The 20,319-nt window shown below is 55.0% G+C and overlaps 1 protein-coding gene across 3 annotated transcripts in view; it reads right to left on the bottom strand.

The window, feature by feature from the left end:
* Window positions 1–20,319, bottom strand: part of PHF2 (PHD finger protein 2) — a 75,938-nt gene that overhangs the window by 21,257 nt on the left and 34,362 nt on the right. For 2 of the 3 annotated variants that reach the window (XM_086684774.1, XM_086684775.1), the window contains exons 2-5: window positions 18,085–18,170; window positions 12,505–12,619; window positions 3,204–3,364; window positions 1,084–1,225 (exon numbers count right to left, since the gene is read on the bottom strand). In XM_086684774.1, coding sequence (XP_086540900.1) covers window positions 1,084–1,225; window positions 3,204–3,364; window positions 12,505–12,619; window positions 18,085–18,170 — 504 coding nt within the window. Of the gene's footprint in view, window positions 1–1,083; window positions 1,226–3,203; window positions 3,365–12,504; window positions 12,620–18,084; window positions 18,171–19,311; window positions 19,392–20,319 lie in introns of those variants that run through there. The other variant, XM_086684777.1, reaches the window with a different exon arrangement.

Raw genomic sequence — 20,319 nt, 5'->3', positions numbered from 1 at the left:
CCACACACCAAAGCACCAGCTCCCCAGCTCTGCCACGCGGGCAGCTCTCTCTGAAGCCCCCAGGTTGGCCAGCAGACCAAGCTCCTGAGTATGCTCTCATCAGAACCCAGCCTGGGGGACAATCCTGCTTGTGAAGCCGCAGGAGATAGCTTTCTCTCCATACGCTAATCTATCCTATTTCCCTTTACGCCTAATGCTGTCGGGAGGCTCAAACAGACCCCAGCATCCAGTTACAATATCCTGTCTGGGCTCCTGGCACAGTTCTATATTCTCCTTCTCAGTGTGGTTTTCAGTAACTCTTTTTTCCTACCTGCCCTTCTGCACACAAGCTATCTGGCTATCACATGTGCTTTTCGGAAGTTGGCAAGGGTGGAAAGGGTCTGAAAGTAAAATCATGCTTAAACTAAACCAGCCGCAACTCAGGTCTTGTGCCGAGCAAAGGGCCAGCTGGAGAACAGCGAGGATCTGACAGAGGGGCAGGAAAGGCAGGGCCAGGGCAGGCGTTGGCCACGCCACAGCAGAGCAGTGGTCCTGGGAGAGCAGGGCCGTGGCACAAGGGGCAGTGCTGGTGGCTGACCAGCCCCTGACCACACAGAAGCTGGGGCTAGGCAGGTCCAGACGGCCATGGTGCAGGACCCTCCACCCTGAGAACAGCAGCAAGCAGGGCAGGCCTGGCTCAAGGAGCTCAGGCTGGGGCCGCAGGGAGAGCAGGTGCAGAGTGCGACCCTGCTGTGCCCACAGTGTGCACTGGAGAGTGCCCCTGTGAACGTGTGCAGGCACGTGTGGGAGCGTGTGGGGCTGTGGTGTGTGCACAAGCGTCAGTGTCGCAAGGAACGTCATGCACGAGCATGAGCACGTGCGTTCTGGAAGAATCTATGCCGCGGTGTGGCCTGTGGCTCTTTCTGGGGAACGGGGTGGGGGCAGGCCAGAGGAGTCCGCGTCTTGCTGCTTATGATCCGTTTGAATTTGTCACAGTGCATCACTTCCGGTCTTGAGAAGAGAAACAGAGCAGCACCGCATGCCGCTTTCGCTCGTGTGTGCAGGCTCCCCCAGCAGCCGCAGTCCCGGCCCGGGGGCCCTCACCTGGTGTCGGAGAACTCCAGGCTGGTGAGGTTGAGGACCCGCTTGCGGTTGGTGCTGTAGTAATAGTCCACAAACTCTTTCAGCTTCATCTTGCAGTCCTTCTGCTTGGCGACATCCGTCACGTCCACGCTCCGCTCTGGGCCTGCGGGCAGGGCAGGGGGTGGGGCCGTGAGGGGCCAGGGCGTGCAGCCCGCCCGCCCCCCGACGCACCGGGCTGCCCTGTGGGCTCCCTGCTGAGAGGCGGGGGTGCAGGGAGGCGGCTGAGACGCAAGCCTCCGCGGGAGGGGGCCCGGCAGACGGGGACCCCACATAGACAACATGGGACACACATTTTAAAAATCAAAAAATCAAAAACTCCTACACTTCTAGGGTGCCAACTTATTATCCTGAAAACTGGTAAGTTAAAGGAAAAACATTTTCCCCACGTTTTCTGTAGTTGATGAGGAAAACTCCAGGGTGAAAATCACCGATGACCGTTCCTTAAGGAACTGGCGAGGGTGAGCTCCTCACACTGACTCCTAATTAGTAGTGGGAGAAAGGCACACAGGACTAACGGCCTCGTCCCTCCCAACAGTCCCCAGGGGCCGCTCAGACCCGGGCTGCGGGCTGACGGGCCCTTCTGTGCAGGTGGCCAGGCACCACAGGCTGACGGGCAGGAGCGCCCCAGCCCCGAAGCGGCTGCCGTCCCCCTGAATGTGAATCTGAGTGTCTGTCCAGGTGGTGCAGGAACCACTGGGGACAGAGGAGTGAGTTACATGACACCACGGGTACACTGTTGGCCAGATCCCCCACGTGGGACGTTCTCTAGGACCAGCAACCCCAACCCTCCCACAGCCTCGGGAATGGGGAGATGCTGAGAGGCATAAAAACCACACGCAGTGTGTAGGTCTGGTCTGGGCTCTGATTCGAACAGCGAACTGGAAGGGGCGTCTGGGGCGCCTGGGGTGACTGAGGCGGGGCTCTGATGCTACTGAGCAGCCCGCGGCTGCAACGACGTCAAATCATCTGTCAGAGCCCGTGCCGGGGTTTCCGTGGGAGAAGTGATGTACGTGCCACAGCTTTGCTTTAAATTTGGGGGTGCAGACACAGAAAGCCGGCCAAGATCTTGTGATTTTGTGGCCAGTACTGAGCACAGGGGAGTTTATTTCCCTTGGGGTGTGTGTGTGCGTGTGTGTGTGTGTGTGTGTGTGTGTGTGTGTGTGTGTGAAAACGTCCATAATAAAACAAGTAAGGAGAAGGGAGAGCGTTTACAACACAAGCCTCTAAGACATGCCTCCCTGTCGGCTAAGCTGCTTCCAGCTCCCGCAGACAGCACTATGGTCGAGCGGGCAGTGCCTGGGGCCGGCCCTCTGTGCTCTCTGTGGCCAGCTGAGCCAGGGCCTGGGTGCCAGCTGTGGCAAGATGACACTAGCTACCGGTGATGCCCGGCACCTGGCAGGCGTGAACTAGATCTTAGCTGTTATTCTAGGGGCTGCGGCCGGGCACAGATGGCCCCGATGGGGCTCCCTTCTCTCTGCCTGCCACAGGGGACCTGGGCACCAGCCTTCTCGGGCTCTGTCCTCCTCTTGCACGGGCCACACCCCCGAGCCCCAGCCACCTTGGGGCCTCAGAGTCTGGGCCGTGTGGCCCCGCCTCACAGACGACGCCCAAGCATACAGTTTCTTCCCTCCACCCGGAGGTGTCCCGACTGAGGGTGCCCACAGTGCTGGTTGCTGCCAAGGGGACAGGAGACAGGCCGGACAGGGCAGCACCAACGGGAGCCGGAGGGATCCAGAGAGGAAGGGTCCTGGGGCAGACCAAGGGTGCCCCAGGCTGGCCCAGGAGAGGCTGAGGGGGGCACAGCACAAACCTCGAAGGCAGGGGCCCTCCATTACCGCCATCAGCACCCAACAGAATGGGTTTTGCAGCTGGCAGAACGAAAGGGTCCCAAGACAGGCCCCTTCGCAGTCAGAATAACTGACTGGGGGGACGGCCAGGGTCACGTGTCATTTCAGTGGGACATGGGGTCTGATTCTAAGAAGAGTGCCCTGAACGTACACGGAGACCCCGAATCACGGCGCTCACACAGCACGGGGACCAGCCAGGGCCTAAGGCGAGCAGGCTCCACGGTGGCCACTCACCCACGTAGTTCTCGACGTCACTGACATAGAAGGTGGGGGCTGGGACTGCCAGGCCCAGCCCGTCTTTCTTGGGTACGAGGATGGGCTCAGTGAAGCCGTGCTCCTCCATGTAGCCCAGCGTGAGCTGGCTGCCGGGCACACGGACCACCACGTCTTCCGCGCTGCGGGAAAAGTGGGGGTCGGAGGTCACGCCGGCCAGGATCCCGGCCCCGCAGCACCGGGACAGGCCTGGATAGGGCCTCAGAGCCAGAGACGTGCAACCCGGGCTCCCACGCCCTGGGAGGAGGGCTCGTCCCCGGCACCATGCCCAGGGGTCATGGGGGAGCGACGTGGCTTGGACCCACATCCCTCACAGACGTTGGACCTCAAGGTCCAGGAGGCCCAGGAAGGGGAAACACAGAGACCAACCCTCCTACCACGGCAGAGAAAGGCAGAGCCTGGGCAGGATCCCTCCCCTGCCCCTTGCCCTACCTGCCCACCCTCCATAACATTCCTCCCATGCGCGCAGAGATTAGATCCTGCACGGCGCTGGGGCTGGGCCTGAGGACACAGCAGATAGAGACAAACCCCTTCCAGGGAGAATCCACTCCCTGCACAAGCCAAGCACGGGGTCCAAGGGCAACCTGGGGTGCTGCGGTCAGTGGCTCCCCTGCCCAGCTTGCCCAGCTGCGTGCTGGGCACTGCCCGGGGCACCAGGGACCTTTGAGGCCCAGCTGGAGAGCCCCCGTGGTGACGCTGGAGATGGGCTTCCATCAGACAAGCATGCAAGGCCGTAAGCCCACCGCTGAGAGCAGAGCTCAGGGGGAAGACAGCAGGGGTCAGCGTCAGAGCAGCCTGTCCAGGCCTGGAGGGGCAGGATTGAGAGGCACATGTCCCGGGCAGAAGGGGGGGTGCCAGCCAAGCCCTGGAGTGGGGAGAATGTGGCCAGGGGTGGGGAGGGAGAAGGAGCCCAGCAGCCGGGGGTAGGGGGTGAGCGGGCTGAGTGCGCAGCAGCTGAGGTGGCCTATCTGCCCAGCAGTGGGCCTCTGCCTCGTGCCGAGAGCACTGGGGAGCCACTGGACAGCCTGAGTAGGGCAACAACAGCTGGAGGTCAATCCAATGGCTGTGTGGACGGACGGGGAGCTGCCGCGGGAGCAGGCTGGACACCGCGACCAGGGAGGAGGCTCAGCTTACGGACCAGGAGGCAGTGGTGGGCGAAAGGGTGGAGGAACAGGGGAGGTGACGGCAGACAGCTGGAGGGACTAAGAGCAGGCGTGTGCAGGGGACAGATCCGCAGCTGACTTGGGACAGACTTGGACTGAGGACGGGTCAGGAGCTCAGAGGCTGCAGAGGGAGGCTGAAGCCGCCGGCCAAGAGACAGCCTGGGCGGGGCGGGGGATCAGGGGGAGGTGTAAACTCCGAGGGCCAGGGGCGAGAGCAGAGTCCCCACAACTCCCAGGGAGAGTGGTCAGCAGGAGAGGAGGCCAGGCAGGTGGAGGACAGCCAGGGGAGCACGGGGTTGTGGCTCCAAGGAAGATAGTGCTTGAGAGGAAGGAGCTGCAAGGCCCTGTCCCACCAAGAGGGAGCACGTGGGGCAGTTAGGGTGAGGACGGAGGAGGGACCTTCGGGTGGGACCAGTGCTGACAGAGCATTAGGTTCAGGCCAGGAGTGGGTGGCGGGTGTGTGAGCGGCAGCACTGGGACAGTGCAGGGTCATCTGTGGAAGCCCCAGGGTAGCCAGAGGGAGACGGTATCCGGACAAACCGGGATCCCATGCCCTCATGTCACACAGCCCCACGTACCAGGTCTGGGACTGCAAAACCCATGAGGACCCAGCAAAGACAAACACACTATGGTTCTGCGGGGACACCTCTGGGCCCAGGGCAGACAGGCCGCCTCACAGAATGACGGAAGACACATCCGCCAGAGCACGGGTCCGGGGACTGAGCACAATGGACGGCTGGGAAACATACTAACCACATTCACAGGGATAATGGGAGGACGCAGCAGAGGGCAGGGAGGGAGGACAACAGAGCAAGCAACATTGACAATGACCTAGCGGAAATTCTAGACGTGAAAAACGTCACTTTTGAGAAAATTTAAAAACTCAACAGATGCATTCAATAGTAGCTGCACCCGCCCCACCAAATGGTCAATTTGATGGAATACTTGAGAAATAATACAGAGAAAGGGGGTGAAATGCTACTTAAAAAGAAAACAGGCCATTTTTCAGAACTGAGATAAGATACAATTCCTCAAATTAAAAGATCTTACTGAGTCCTGAGTAGAACTGATAAAAACAAAGCACATCCAGATGCACTGTAGCCTACCTGCAGAACATCAGAGACGAGGCAATCTGAAAAGTCTTCAGATAAAAAAACAGATTATTTGCCAAAACCAAACAGTAAACAGATGAACAAACACCAGCCACTAGGCTGACAACAGACATCTCGTGAACAACAAGAGATGCCAAATGACAACAGAATAACAGTGTCTCCAAAGAATTCAAGGAAAATAAATTTACTCTAAAATTTTAGGCCCATTTTAGAAAATTAGAATCATTTAAGAACACAGATGAAATGAAAACATTTTCAAAAACAGAATATTTCTATAGGCCTTTACTAAACCACTAAAGGATATAATTCAATAAGAGAGAAATCAAATCTAGAAGAAAGAAATGAGACTCAAGAAATGAGAGAAAATTGAGCTACGGATTTCACACAATCCCTGTCAGAACACCTGTTGACGTCTTTGCAGAAATGGACAAGCTGAACTTGGAAAGCTGACGGGAAGTGCAAAGCCCCCAGATGACCAAAACAGTCTTTACAAAGAACAAAGTTGAGGACACTGACCAACTTCAAAATTCACTCTAAAGCTACAGTAATCAAGACCGTGTGGTGCCGGCATGAGAAGAGAGAAGAGACATATGGATCGGTGCGGCAGAACCGAGTGTCCAGAAATAAGCCCAAACATCTGTGGCCAACTGCTTTTCCATCAGGAACGCCAGGACAACTCAATGGAGAAAAAAAAAACAGTCATTTCAATAAATGGTTCATGAGAGAACTGGACGTCCACATGCAAAAGAATTAAGCGGGACCCTATCTCACATCATAGACAAAAACTAACTCAAACTGAGTTGAAGACCTACACATAAAGGCTGGAACTGTAAAACTTCCAGAAGAAAACACACACACACAGACATAAATCTTCACAACCTTTAATCTGGCAACGGTTTCCTAGAAGCCAAAACCACGAGCAGCAAGAACGAGAAGAATGAATCCGATTCCATCAAAATTATAAACATTTGCGTTTCAAAGGACACCACGAAGAAAGTGGAAAGGCAATCACGGGACAGGAGAAAGTATCTGATCGGTGGCAAGTACCTAGAATACGTAGGCAATAAAAAGACAACCCAACTAATGAGAAGGGGTTAAAGTAAGTGGAACTGGACTAATGGCTTCAACTCCAACATGTAAAGAGCTTGGAAATGGTCATTCCTGTCCTCACAACAAGAAAAAAGCTGAACGGACTGAATACCAAGGAATTTTCTTAGATTCACTGAACATTAGGGTTACAGGGGCCCCCAGTCGCCCCCAGAATCTGGGGAGACAGGCAAACACAGAGAATCACCACCGAGAGGACCTTACCTGAGGCAGAAGCGGCTGGAGGCGGTAACTGAGAGGATAATTAAAGTGATTTCTGACAAAGTGCAGAGGCTGAGTGTGAACTAGCTTCAGAGTTAAGAACTCATGGGGCCCAGCCTCAGAGGAGACCCACCTTGATGGGTTCTACCCACAGGTTCTCCTGGTGAAGAGCTGTCCTATTTCAGACATGGTTGGGGGAGAGCAATTATGTGTAAATATACTCCAAGTGTGCTCCATAACAAAAGTCTACCTTCCAGGAGCACTTACTTAACCAGACCCTCCTCTGATGGGGGAAGGGCAAGTGCCCACCCATCCCCCTGACGCCACTAGCTTCCTGTCTTAGGGAAGAAGAGCAAAAGCGAAGGCCAAGAAATGCTTCCAAAGGTAACAGCCCAGAGCCTCGGGCCCACTGAAACACTGAGGTGTGTTATTCAATTACAGGACACTTCCCCTACCCCAATCCTACTACCATACAACAGTATAACGGTAGCTGAGTATAGCCAAGACAGCTGCAGGACAGATTCTATTTAAGAAGGAGTTGTTAGGGACACCCAGCAAGAACAGGAGAGGAGGAAAACACAAGGAAACTAGGAGAAAGTCATGTGTCTGGCCCTACGGCTACAGCAACACAACCCAGTCCCTGGTCTGGTCAACACAAAACCTCACTCTAAATGCATAATCACCTCAGTTCCTTTGACTCAATACATCATGTCCAGCTTTCACCAAAAAATCACAAGATGCGCTAAACGGCAAAAAACCATAGTCTTAAGACACAAAGCAAATCACCTCACCCCTGTCAGAACAGCTGGAATCAAAAAGAGAAGAAACAACAGGTGTCGCCGAGGATGTGGAGAAAAAGGAACCTTCTTGCACTGCTGGTGGGAATGCAAACTGTGCAACCTCTCTGGAGAACAGCGTGGAGGGTCCTTAAGAAATTAAAAATAGAATTACGTGGTGGCCCGGTAATTCCACTACTGGGTATTTACCTAAAGAAAATGAAAACACTAATTCAAAAAGACACGTCCTGAAGTTTATAGCAGCACTATCAGAAGCAGCCAAGATACAGAAAGCCCAAATGTCCATCGACTGATAAATGGACAAAGAAGATGTGGTGTGTATACACACACACATACACACACACACATACACACATGATGGAATATTACTCAGACATAAAACAAATGAAATCTTGCCATTTGCAACAACATGGATGGAGCTAGAGAGTATAATGTTAAGTATAATAAAAATAAGGCAGAGAAAGACAAATACCATATGATTTCACTCATATGAGGAATTTAAGAAACAAAAGAAATGAACAAAGAATGGGGAGTCTGGGTGGCTCAGTCAGTTAAGCGTCCGACTTCGGCTCAGGTCATGATCTCACAGTTCACGTGTTCGAGCCCCATGTCAGGCTCTGTGCTGACAGGTCAGAGCCTGGAGCCTGCTTCGTGCATTCTCTGTCTTCCTCTCTCTCTGCCCCTCCCCGACTTGTTCTCTCTCTCTCTCTCTCAAAATAAATAAAACATTAAAATAATTTAAAAAAAAAACAAGAAGAAGAAAGAGACAAACAAAAAAGGCAGACTCTTAAATACAGAGGACAAACTGGTGGTTACCAGAGGGAAGTCTGTCTGTGGGGGGATGGGTGAAACAGGTGAAGGGGGTTGAGGGTACGTTTATCATGATGAGCACTGAGTGATACTCATGTGCAGAAGATGATACTTCTGCTCATGTACAGAAGTACTGAGTCATTATATTGTACACCTGAAACTAATATAACAATGTATATTAATTATACCTCAATTAAAAAATAAAAAGTTTTAAAAATATCAGGACACAGCTCAGCTATAGCACAGAATTTGGAAGTATAAGATAGGAAATTTTTTAAAATTACGATTAATATGTTAGGAGTGCTAATGGAAAAAGTGGAAAACATGCAAGGACAGAAGAAAATGTAAGCAGAGAAGTGAACACTCTAAGAATCAAAAGGAAATGATAGGAATAATTAAAAATGGTAACAGGAATGAAGAATGCCTTCGACGGGCTCATTGGCAGACTGGGTGTGGCTACGAAAAGACTCAGTAAGCTTGAAGTTAATAACATCTGCTCAGCCTGAAGCATAAAGAGAAAAAAGAATGAAACAAGCAGGGAACAGAATCTCCAAGAATATACAGAACAATTGCAGGAAGAGCAACGTGGGCATGACGAGGACACGAAAAATAAGAGAGAGAGAGAGGAGCAGTGTCTGAAGCAGGAGAAATGTTGGAAGTGACAACGGCTGAGAATTTTCTAAGATTAATGGCAGATGTGAAACCACAGACCCAGAAAACTGAGACCACACCAAGTAGGCTTAAATACTTGAAAACTATACCTAGACACGTCCTAATCAAACTGCAAAACAGGAGAGGCGATATCCTGACAGAGGCCACATGAGAAAGGTCTGCCTCTGGCATGACAGCGTGAAGAGCCCTGAGGACCCAAAACCCAATGAAACTGGTGAAAATTACTGTGAAAAACAACTATTCGAAACCTCTGGAAATGGTTCTAAGAGCAAATAGCAAATGGAGAAACACCTAGCCTAGAAAATCTATGAAAACCTGGCAGGAAAGGCGTGTGCCTGTGATATATGGGCCGAGACCATTCTTCCCTCTACCCCACTGGATCGGCGAGGAGACCTCCCTCAGGAAGGCCGCGGCCAAGGACACAGGAAAGCTGAGTGGGAGCTCTCCCCAGCTTCCAAGCAGAGGGCTTCGTCCAGGAGGAACAGGACGGCAGCCTTTCTCATCCTGCACCAGCTGTCTGTTCCTGATTCTCAGTCTCACGCAACGGCAGACAAGACGTGGGGGGGCTCCCTTCTTCCCTTTGGCCCACACTTGTGGAACTGAGGCTGTACCCCAAGCCTAGCACCCTGAAAAGGATGGGGCCCTGATCATCTTTGTCTGGTCTCTTCTACTTAACATTCTACTAGAAGTCCTAGCCAGAGCAATCAAGCAAGAAAAAAAGGGTAACACAGATTGGAAGTGAAGAAAGGAAACTATTCACAGATGACATGATCTCACATATAGAAAGGTGTAAGGAATCTACTAAAAAGCTATTAGAACTAATAAACCAGCTCAGCAAGGTTGCAGGATACAAGATGAATATACTTGAACTCTATTTCAGTACCGTAGCAATGAAGCCTCTGGAAATAAAATTAAGAAAACAATTTCATTTAAAAGAGCATCAAGAAGAATAAATTACTTAGGAATAAACTTAACAAAGGAAGTACAAACTCTGAAAACTACAGAACACTATTGAAGGAAACATAAAAGATCTTAATAAATGGAAGAAAACCCATGTTCATAGGTCAGAAGACTGCATTTTTCAGATGGCAATACTTCGATTCTACTGATGTACAGATTCAACACAATCCGTATCAGCTGACTTCTCTGTAGGCCTGACAAGCTGATTCTAAAATTCAGATGGAATTCCAGCAGACCAAGAACGGCCAGAAGGATTTTTAAAAAGAAAAACAAAGCGGGAGGGGCACCTGGGTGGCTCAGTCAGTAAAGCGTCCTCCTTCAAATGAGGTCATGATCCCACGGTTCGTGAGTTCGAGCCCCATGTCAGGCTCTGTGCTAAGAGCTCAGAGCCTGGCGCCTGCCTGGGATTCTGTGGCTCCCTCTCTCTCTGCTCCTCCCCCGGCTCGTGCTCTCTCTACTCTCTCAAAAATAATAAACATTAAAAAATATTCAATAGAAAGAAAGAAAGAAAGAAAGAAAGAAAGAAAGAAAGAAAGAAAGAAAAGAAAAGAAAAGCTGGAGGACTCATACTTCTTCATTTCAAAACGTACTGCAAAGCACAGTAGTCCAGGCAATGTGAGACCAGCCTAAGGATAAACAGATTGGTGGAACAGAACTGAGTGTCCAGAAATAAATGCATATACTTACAGCTAAGAGCCAAGACCATTTAATAGAAAAAGAGTGGTCTTTTTACAAATAGTGCAGGGACAAATGGAGACATGCGTGCAAAAAAAAAAAAAAAAAAAAAGTTAGATCCTTATCTCACCCTATATGAAGAAATTAACTCAAAATGTATCAAAAACAAAACCGTAAGACCTAAAACCTGCAAAACTCTTAGAAGTTTTGTAGAAGGTAATTTTCATGACCTGGGGTTTGGATCTGGCAAATGATCCTCAGCTATGACAACAAAAGCACAAAGTAACAAAATAAAAAACGGATAAACTGGACTCCGTCAAAATTACAAATGTTGGTGCTTCAAAGGACATGATCAAGAAAGTGAAATGTCTACAAAACAGGATAAAGTATTCACCAATCATTTGTCTGTTAAGAGACTTGTATCTAAAATATATAAAAAACTCTCTTAATAATTAAAAGACACAAAAATTAAAAATAGGCAAAGGGTCCGAACTGACATTCCTCCAAGGAAGACATACACATGACTACCACGCACATGAAAAGATGCTCAACATGACTTTTCATGAGGGAAATGCAGGTCAGACCAGAGAGAGAGAAAGCCTCACACGTGTAAGGATGGTTCGAATCAAAATGCCAGATAATCGCCAGGGCCAGCAAGGGTGATCAGAAACTGGGACCCTCACGCTCTGCTGGTGGGAACGACAGTGGCGTAACCACTGTGGAGACCAGTCCAGCAGTTTCTCAGACAACTGAACATGGAGCCACTGCTCCTAAAAACATGGAAACACATGTCCCCCAGAATCCTGTATAAGAACGTTTATAGCAGAACTATCTGCAGTAGCCAAACATCAGAACCCCAGCGTGTCAGCTGACGCATGGATGAACAACGTGTGGTCTGTCCACACAACAGAATGTTAAACAGACACCGGGGCGGGGGGGGGGGGGGGGGTGGGGGATGCAAACATTCTAAACCGGCTGCTGGTGGCACACACGTCTGTGAACGCACCGAAGACCACGGAGTTGTACCCTTGAAATGGGCCAACTGTAAGGTCTGTGAGTTGTATCTCAGTAAAAGTCGCAGAAAGGAAAGAAGCCAGAGGAGGGAGGTACCTTGTCTGTGGAGGCTCACGGGTAAGAGTCATACTGGGTCCCTCATGAGACACCATGCATGCAAGAAGACAGTGGGGCAAAATATTTGAAGTGCTAAAAGGAAAAGGACCCACCACGTAGGATCCTGGGTCCAGTGAGTTACTCTTTAAAAGTAGAGAAGAAACCTTGTCAGACAAACAAAAGTCTTCCGGCCGTGAGGGGCCGAGGGGGCGCAGAGCAGCTTAAAGAGCACATGTCCACGAGTCAGGGTCCCCGCAGCCCTGCCCCTGCCCTCTGCCCTCGACCTGCACGCGGCACATGGGCGCGGGCAGGCGGTCTCTGAGAAGGGGACCTGGGGACAGCCTGTCAGGCCCAGGGGCAGAGGGCCACGTCTGGAGGGTGGTCTTGGGCAGGACCCCAGCCCCCACTCCTCGCCCTCCAGAACCTGAGTTCAGCAGCCTCCCCCTCAGGAAGGTTGCGTGGGAAGGGCCACACCAGGTGGTGGGGGGATACATGAGCCCAGAGGAAGAGGGTCCCCAACACCTGACCTGCAGGTGCTGAGAAGGAAGAGGTCAGCCCCAGAGCTGGGAGCGCCTAGGGCTTAGGGGGGCTGTGCCGCTCCCCTGGAGGGAGGCTGTGCCCCTGAGCCCCCCAGGACGAGGCCGCCACCGCCCACCTGGGGAAGGTCCGACTCCGCAGCTCCTTGATGAAGAGCTGGCTGCCGTTCTGGACGGGCTTCACGTCGGGCGTCTGCCCTGGGCCGTGTTTGTGCCAGGCCCGCTTCTTCTTCACTGTGGGGAGACAGGGGCAGATGGCACCCAGCGTGGGCCCTCCCCTCCCCGCACCACAGGGGCCGGGCCCAGAGGGCAGCTGAGGAGCTGTGAACGCTGAGACTCCAGCCTCCGCAGAGGCGGCGCCCCCGATGTCCCCTGGGGGCCACCCACCCACCCACCCCCCCCCAGCCCCTGTGACCTCCCACCCTCCTTGGGTCACGGCCCCACCCCTGCCCTGCCCCTCCCACTCCTCTGGCTCAGCCGACCCCAAAGCTGGGGGAGCCCGGGACCCTTCCCATTAGCACCCAGTCCGCTGAGAGCGCGTCAGAGGCACCTACTGGGAGGTCCCACCAAGGGGAGGCCTCCCCTCAAGCTTGTCACCTCGCTGCTGCAACGTTTGCTGCCCTAAGCCCACCACTGGGGCAGGAGCAGGCTGGCACTGCCCTCTGTAGCTCCCGCCCTTCCCACACCCCGCCTGTGCCACCTTGTACTCCTGTGTGTCCCCCTCTGACACCGCCACCCTGACCGCTGACTCCAACTCTCCTCTCCTCGTGTGTGCTCCCAGGGCACCGGGCACCCCACCCTGGACTCTTTACACACAACTGTGTGCACACACCCCTAGTGGACTGCGACACATTCGCACACATGTGCACATGCACACACATGTACCTATACACGTACAAGCACACACCCGTGTGCATGCCCACGCAGCGGACACAGAACATTCGTGTGCACACACATGTATACACACATTCACACACCTACTGGACTGACACATTTGCACACACATACATGTGCACAGGTATGCACACACAATCACCCGTCTGCACACCCATGAGGTGCACACAGAACACACATGTGCACACATACTTACTGGACTGTGGCGCATTTGTACATGCATGCATATGCACACATATGTGCCTTTGGACCCACAAGCACACACCCATGTGCACACCCATGCAGTGCACACAGTACATGCACGTGCACACACATATACACACACACCTACTGGACTGTGGTGCACTTGCATACATGTGCATGTGCACACGTGTGTGCACGCACAAGGACATACCCGTGTGCACGCCCACGCAGTGCACCCAGAACATGCACGTGCACACACACATACACACGCACTCACACTCCTACTGGACTGCAAGCCCCTGGAGGGGAGGGAAGCAATTTCCTTGTGGCCCCAGCCTCTGCCCAGGGTAGCCCCTGGTGACTCGGTGAGTGAGGACAGCACTGGCACAGAGACCTGTCCCTGGCAGCTGCTGGGTGGGCTGTGAAACAAGCTGGCCCCATGACAGACATGAGACTAGATCTGAGGGACTGCCAGAGACTAGATCTGAGGGATCCCATCCCTCACAGACAAGGACAGGGAGGGGGCTGCCACCAATGACCCTTGAGCCTGCCTCCAACAATGGTGTGACATTTCCATCGCCCTTGGTTTGCCATGGCCAGGGTGTGAGTGGACGTTATGGAAGCCCGGCAAGATCCTGTAGAGGGGGGACTCGAACTGGGGGTTCTGGTGGTGGCCTGAGGCACAGACGAGAGACGGAAGGGCTCCACCACTTGTCCAAATCTTTCTTGCCCCACCAGCCTGTAACTGTGTGACCTTGGGCAAGTTACTGGGCATCTCTGTGCTGCATCTTTAATAGCGAGGTCCGGGACCCTCATGAGCTACAGGAGGGGAAGGGCGTACGGTGCCCCGTCCACCCCAGGAGCTCTGTGGGGCCCACTGCGCGCACGGCCCCTCCTCTTGGCTAGGCTGCTTGGGCTGAAACCATTTGTTCACAGGGTTCCGTCCCACTCTGGACCCTTGGGCTCTCCCCACACGCCCACGGTGCCTGGCACAGCCCAGCACTAGTGGGCATGCAGGATGTCTGTGAATGGCTGGTCTCCTGGGCACTGCACTGGCACCTCAGTGCCCACCCTCCTCCCTCTGGTTACCCTGGCTCAGGCCTTTTCTTCTCAGCGGTTTGCCAAGTGCGTGCTGAGCAGCCCAGCTCCGCACGGGGGTCACCAAAGCCACAGCTGGCCTGAGAGCCATCCCTGCTTCCTGAAGAGCCAGCAGGCTCAGAGGGAGAGGGTGCTCACAGCCAAGGCAGGGCCTCGGGGCGGGGACACAACTCTGACGATGGCCCGGGTCACCCTGACTCTGAAACCAGCCTCAATATCATCATCCTTTCTTCTGGGCCCACAGCTGCATCAGGACGTGACCCTGGGCCGCCTCTCATGCCCCGGGCTTTAGACTTTACCAGGTGCCCCCCACTGAAGGGCCTGGGGAGCGAGGGCAGCCGTGCATGGCCACGGAGGAGCGTTGTGGGCCTCGGCGATGGGGCTGCCTCTGGTGGGAGGCGAGCCTGGCTCCCGGCCACTTACCAGGGGTCCCACGCGTCCAGGGATCAAGACAGGGGTGGAAGGGGCAGCCCAGCCCGCACACTGGCCGCCATGGGTGACACCGCAGGTGGGGGAGACCAGCGGGGAGACAGATACCCCAGTGCCGTCTGGGGGGCAGCTGAGGTCGGGAGAAGGGAGGCATTGCGGAGGGGACCCCATGGGGGCCCTTCGAGGTCCCCCCAGGCTGGCACCTGCATCTGCCCCACTCCCCACATCCCAAGGTCTCCCCGGCAGGTGTGCGGAGGCAAGAGGACACAGATGCCTGGCACCAGGGCCCTGGCCCCAGGGGCCGTGTGGGGAAACCAAGCCTTGGAGGGCAGGTGCGGCCGGGTGATGGGGGTGCAGATGTAAAGGGCAGTGGGGGAAACAGCGGCGCCCCCACACTCCTGCCAGGACCCAGGCCTGGGAAGCAGGGGCTGACCTGGCTGGTGGCCCTCCTGGGCCCTAACTCCGGACTGGGCATCGAGGAGCACCTGGAGGAGGGACTGGCCCACGTGACGCTGTGGCCGGAGCATGTGGCCAGGATAACAGCCAGACGCGGAACCGCAAGGGAGGCAGGGTGAGCTCTGGGCGCTCCTCGCGCAGCCCTGGCCGGCGGGCTCCCTCCCTCCCCGGGGCCCAGAGGCCACCCCCCCTCCTCTTGTCATGGCACCCCACCCCCTCTGACAAGGCACCCCGGGACATCCGCCCAGCGGGAGGCTGGAGCGTGGGGGTGCCAGGTGCCCACCCCCCAGGGCAGCACAGCCTCATGGGCACGGGGAGGAGGGGTGTAAGCATCAGGGGAGCAGCCAGAGCTGGACACGCAGTGCAGGGTCAGGGCTGCTGTAAGGGCCGAGCCCCCCACTCCTGGGAGCCCTCCTGACTCCTTGCCAGGCCCCAAATCTGTGTGAATCGGGTAAACCTGTGAGTCCCCACCCTCATCTCGGTGCCCACCCAAACCCACCCAGGGCGCCGGCGCAGCCCACAGGCTTGGGGGGCCCCCTGGGGACATGGGGACAGCGGGAGCCCTCACCATGGAGGGTCTGACTGGAGCAGATGCAGCAAACTGACCAGCGTGTCACGGACAGTGACGAGCTCCGGTCTGGGCACAGACACACCTCAAGTGCAGACTGACGGTGACCGGTGCGCACACTGGTGGGAAGTCCTAGCCTCTGCACCTCTGTCCCTCGTGGACACGTGGCCTCCAGTAGCAACGAGATTTATAAAACACACGTGCACAGGCACACACATGCACACACGTGCAAACACACGTGCATATTCTTGTGCGCACACGACACTCATGCACACGTGTGCCCGCGTTCATGCACACACCCACACACGTGGACGCACATGTGAACATTTCTGCGCACATTCATGCACACACATAACATGCATGTGCGCACACACGCAGAGCCAGGGAGGGGCCGCGGTGCCCACATGCCCCGGGGGCTACCTGACTAGAAGTGCCAGGAAGGGTCGCCCGCACTTGGCTTTCAGCATCGGTACAGGGCCCCCGTACAAGGCAGCTGGGACTCCCCAGCGCAGAGGCAGGGTCTCAGTCAGCAGGCACACATGCCCTCAACAGTGGGTAAGCTCACGGTCAGGGAGAGGGGGTTCCAGGACACGCGGTGATGTGGAAGTCACATTGTATGTGAGCACCACCACGCACCTCGGCACCCCACTATCACCCAACTTGAGCCCCGATTCATGGAAGAGCCCCCAGACCACAGGGCCTTGCCCCACCCTCCCTCAGGCCACTCAGCTCTGTTGTGGGGCAGGCGGGGTCTCCTAGCTCCAGTCCTACTCTGTCCCTGCCCTGCCACATGGTGCCACACATGGTGTGACCGCCCAGTCCCCACCCTGTTCATCCCCCCAGGACCTGAGCCTCCTCTGTGGCTCATGAGGTGTTGGGAGATGTCAGTTAACCCACAGGGGGACAGTCACCCTCCCACATCTGCCGTAAAGCAGTGACCAGAATGATGTCCAGGTAATCACAGCAGACTGTGAGGGCCAGCTCCTGGGGGACGAGGATAATTCAGGGACCCGGGAACCTTCCTGCTGCTCTCACGCATTGGTGCTTTACCGCGTGATGATCATGTGCCAGGGGCTGGAGAATGAGAGCCCAGCCGATGCAGCCCCACGGCCACCTGGTGACCATGGCACACAGGCCAGAGGTGACCCCACCTGCCTCTCCCAGCTTCCCAAGTGACCAGGGCACAGCCCCCAAGACCGCCAGGGCCAGCCCCACCCCACAGAACAGGGCGCTGGCACCCTCGCTTACCCACGCTGGATCCACAGTAATCACCCCCCAGGAGCTGGGGATCCAGTCTCTGCCTTGTGACTGGACACCAGGAGGGGCGCTCCCTTTGAAGGGGGTGAAAGGCCTCCTGGTGCCTGGGGCCAAATGTGGCCCCCACTCTCCTCCCCCAGTTAACCCAGGGCTCAGGATGACAGGGCTGTCATCAGCTACCCAGCCAGGGTCAGTGTCCAGCCCGCACCTTCTATGAGCACCCACGCCCCCCAGCCCAGGCCAGAAACCTGAGGCCACGTTAATACCCCCATGCCATTTGTCTTGTCCCCAGGCCAGGCCCCTCCCAAGACACCTGCAGACCAGGGCACACCCCCTATGTGGCTCAGCCTCAGAACTCCCCTCCTAGCAGGGACACAGCCCCCCATGGAGCCACCATGGATGAGCCTGCTCCCTAAGGAGCCCCTACAGGATGTGCCACACACCCCCCACAGGACCAGCAGGCAGTTTGAGAAAGGGCCTCTCCCAGCAGAGGGCACTGGAGAAGGGACAGCAGATCCCCAACACAGGCACTCCCAGACCTTGTGTGGTGTTCCCATCTCAGATGGGCCTGGCCCCTCTGAGAGCACAACCTGGGTGGCTTCAGTTGCACCCACGGGCAGGAGCCGATCGGGAGGTCAGTGACAGGTCCACAGGGGCAGGAGCAGGTCGGGAGGGGCAGTGACAGGTCCATAGGGGCAGTGAGCAGGGCCGGCAGTGGTCCCAGGCACCAGTGTGCAACTACCCAGGGCGTTCACCCAGAAAGCCAGGCCAGGGCGAGTGCAAACTGAGGGTCAGCAGCACAGCCCCTACTTACGGGTAGACTTCCCGTGGGTTTTCTCGCAGTTGGGGCAGTGGTATATGTCGATGTCTGGGGCCTCCTCCTCTTCCACTCCCACACAGCTGAAACAGAGGAAACACAGATGTGGCCAGCATTCAATGCCTCAAGTACTTGCCCAGCAGAACCTCAGGCAACTCCTGCTCAGCCCACAGGAGGGGCCCACAGTGGTGTGAGTGCAGACGGAGCAGAGCATGTGTGAGGACAGTGGCCCACAAGGACAGGACAGGGGAAGAGGAGGAGGAAGGAGGCAGGGGCAAGGACAGTCTTGCTATGCATGACCAGCACACACAGAGGGACCAGGCCGTCCAACAGGCCTGCCTGCCTGAGGCCACCACTATCCTGTCACCTAGAACCAGAGAGGCCAAGGGTGTCTCGGAGGTGGGCTGCCCCCACCACTTCACCGGGGGCAGCTCGGGGCTATGGGTTAGGCCCCTCCTGACCCCATGGGGGGCTCCTGTCCCAGGGGGTGGTACTACAGCGCTGGGACAACTGAGTATCAAAAGAATGAAGTTGAATCCCTACCTCACACCATATAAAAAATTAACTAAACATGGATCAACAACCTAAATACAAGGCCTAACACTGTAAAGCTCTAAGAAGAGGACATGGTACACCCTCATGACCATGGATTTGGTCATGGATTCCTAAATAGGACACCAATAACACAAGCAACAAAACAAAAAATAAACTGGGTATCATCAAAATGTAGAACTCTCGTGCATTAAAGGTCACTACAAAGACAGTAAAAAGGTAACATAAAGAATGGGAGAAAGTATTTGCAAAGTACTAGCGTCCAAAAGGCACAATGAGCTTTACAGCTCAGCAACAAAAGGAACCACAAATCAACTATTAAACGGGCAAAGGGCCTGAACAGGCATTTCTCCAAAGGTGAGATGCAAACGGCCCACAAGCTCAGGAAAGACGCTCATCATCCTTAGTCATCTAAAGTCACCGGAATGTGCATCAAAACCATGAGATGCGACCCACACCCATGAGAACGGCTACAATTTTCACAAGAATAAAACACGGGGAAGACAGCAAGTGCCGGTGGGGATGTGGTAAAATGAGAATCCTCTTGCATCGCTGGCGACGAATAAAGATGGCACAGCATCTATGGAAGTGGTTTGACGGTCCCCCAAAAGGTTACACACAGAATTATGAGAGGCCCCAGCAATCCCACTCCTGAGTCTGTGCCCCAAAGACCTGGGAATGGGGACTCCAACACCAATGTTCACAGCAGTATTGATCCCAATGGCCAAAATGTCCATCAGCTGATGAATCGATGACACGTATGGCACGTCCACATGACGGAGCAGTACTCAGCCCTGAAAAGGAAGGGGTGCTGGCACCTGCTGCAGCATGGGTGAACCCCAGAAACTCAAGCTGAGTGAAAGAAGCCAGACACAGAAGGTCATGTGTGGGACGACTCCATCCGTATGCAGTGCTCGGAGGAGGTAGAGGACCGACCAGCGGAGCCAGAGGCTGGGGGTGGGGAATGGGCAGTGACGGTTCAGTGGACACGGGGTCCATTTTTGGGGTCAAATATTTTGCAACTGGGTGGAGGCAATGTCTGCACAACACGGGGAAGGTACTAAATGCCACTAAAGCGTTCACTTTAAAATGGTTAAGTTTCACGTTATGTGAATTTTATGTCAATCAAAAAGACAACGGACCTGCCTGTGCCCATGTCATCGGTCACCACCGTCACCCAGCCATCACTAAGGCTGGCTGAGCCCTCCCTCTGTACCGGGCAGCATCGAGGACTGTACTGGACGCGTGCGACCCCGTGGAGGCGATGACCATTACTCACCCCATCACGAGGAGGAGCCCGGGTGCTCCAGGTAAGGCTGCTGCCCAGACCCCAAGCGCCCCCTCACTGTGGCCCCTGCCCCCTGGCCCAGGGGGGCGCTCCGCGCACCAGACCCTCCGCAGCCACTGCAGCCCCCAGGGCCCTAGACACTGCCTGCCACAGCTGCCACGGGCCACCATCCTGGGAGCAGAGCCTGAGCCCAGAAAGGCCCTGGCAAATGATTTTGAACACATGGAGTCCACTCTTCACCTCAGAACACAAATGGAGCTGAAGTCCCCGCGGCCTAAAGAGTCGGGTGTAAAAGACAAACCTGTCCAGAGAGGCTATGAGGGTGCGTTTGTCTGCTCGCTTTCTAAACAAACAAACAACAAACACAAAGCAAATCGGAGAGGACACTGCCG

This window comes from Puma concolor, chromosome D4 (genome assembly GCF_028749965.1).
Source record: "Puma concolor isolate L17-30 chromosome D4, mPumCon1.1.hap2, whole genome shotgun sequence".
NCBI classification, from domain to species: Eukaryota; Metazoa; Chordata; class Mammalia; order Carnivora; family Felidae; genus Puma; species Puma concolor.
The sequence above is the reverse complement of the archived record's forward strand: the minus strand, read 5'-3'. Positions and strand labels throughout refer to the sequence as shown.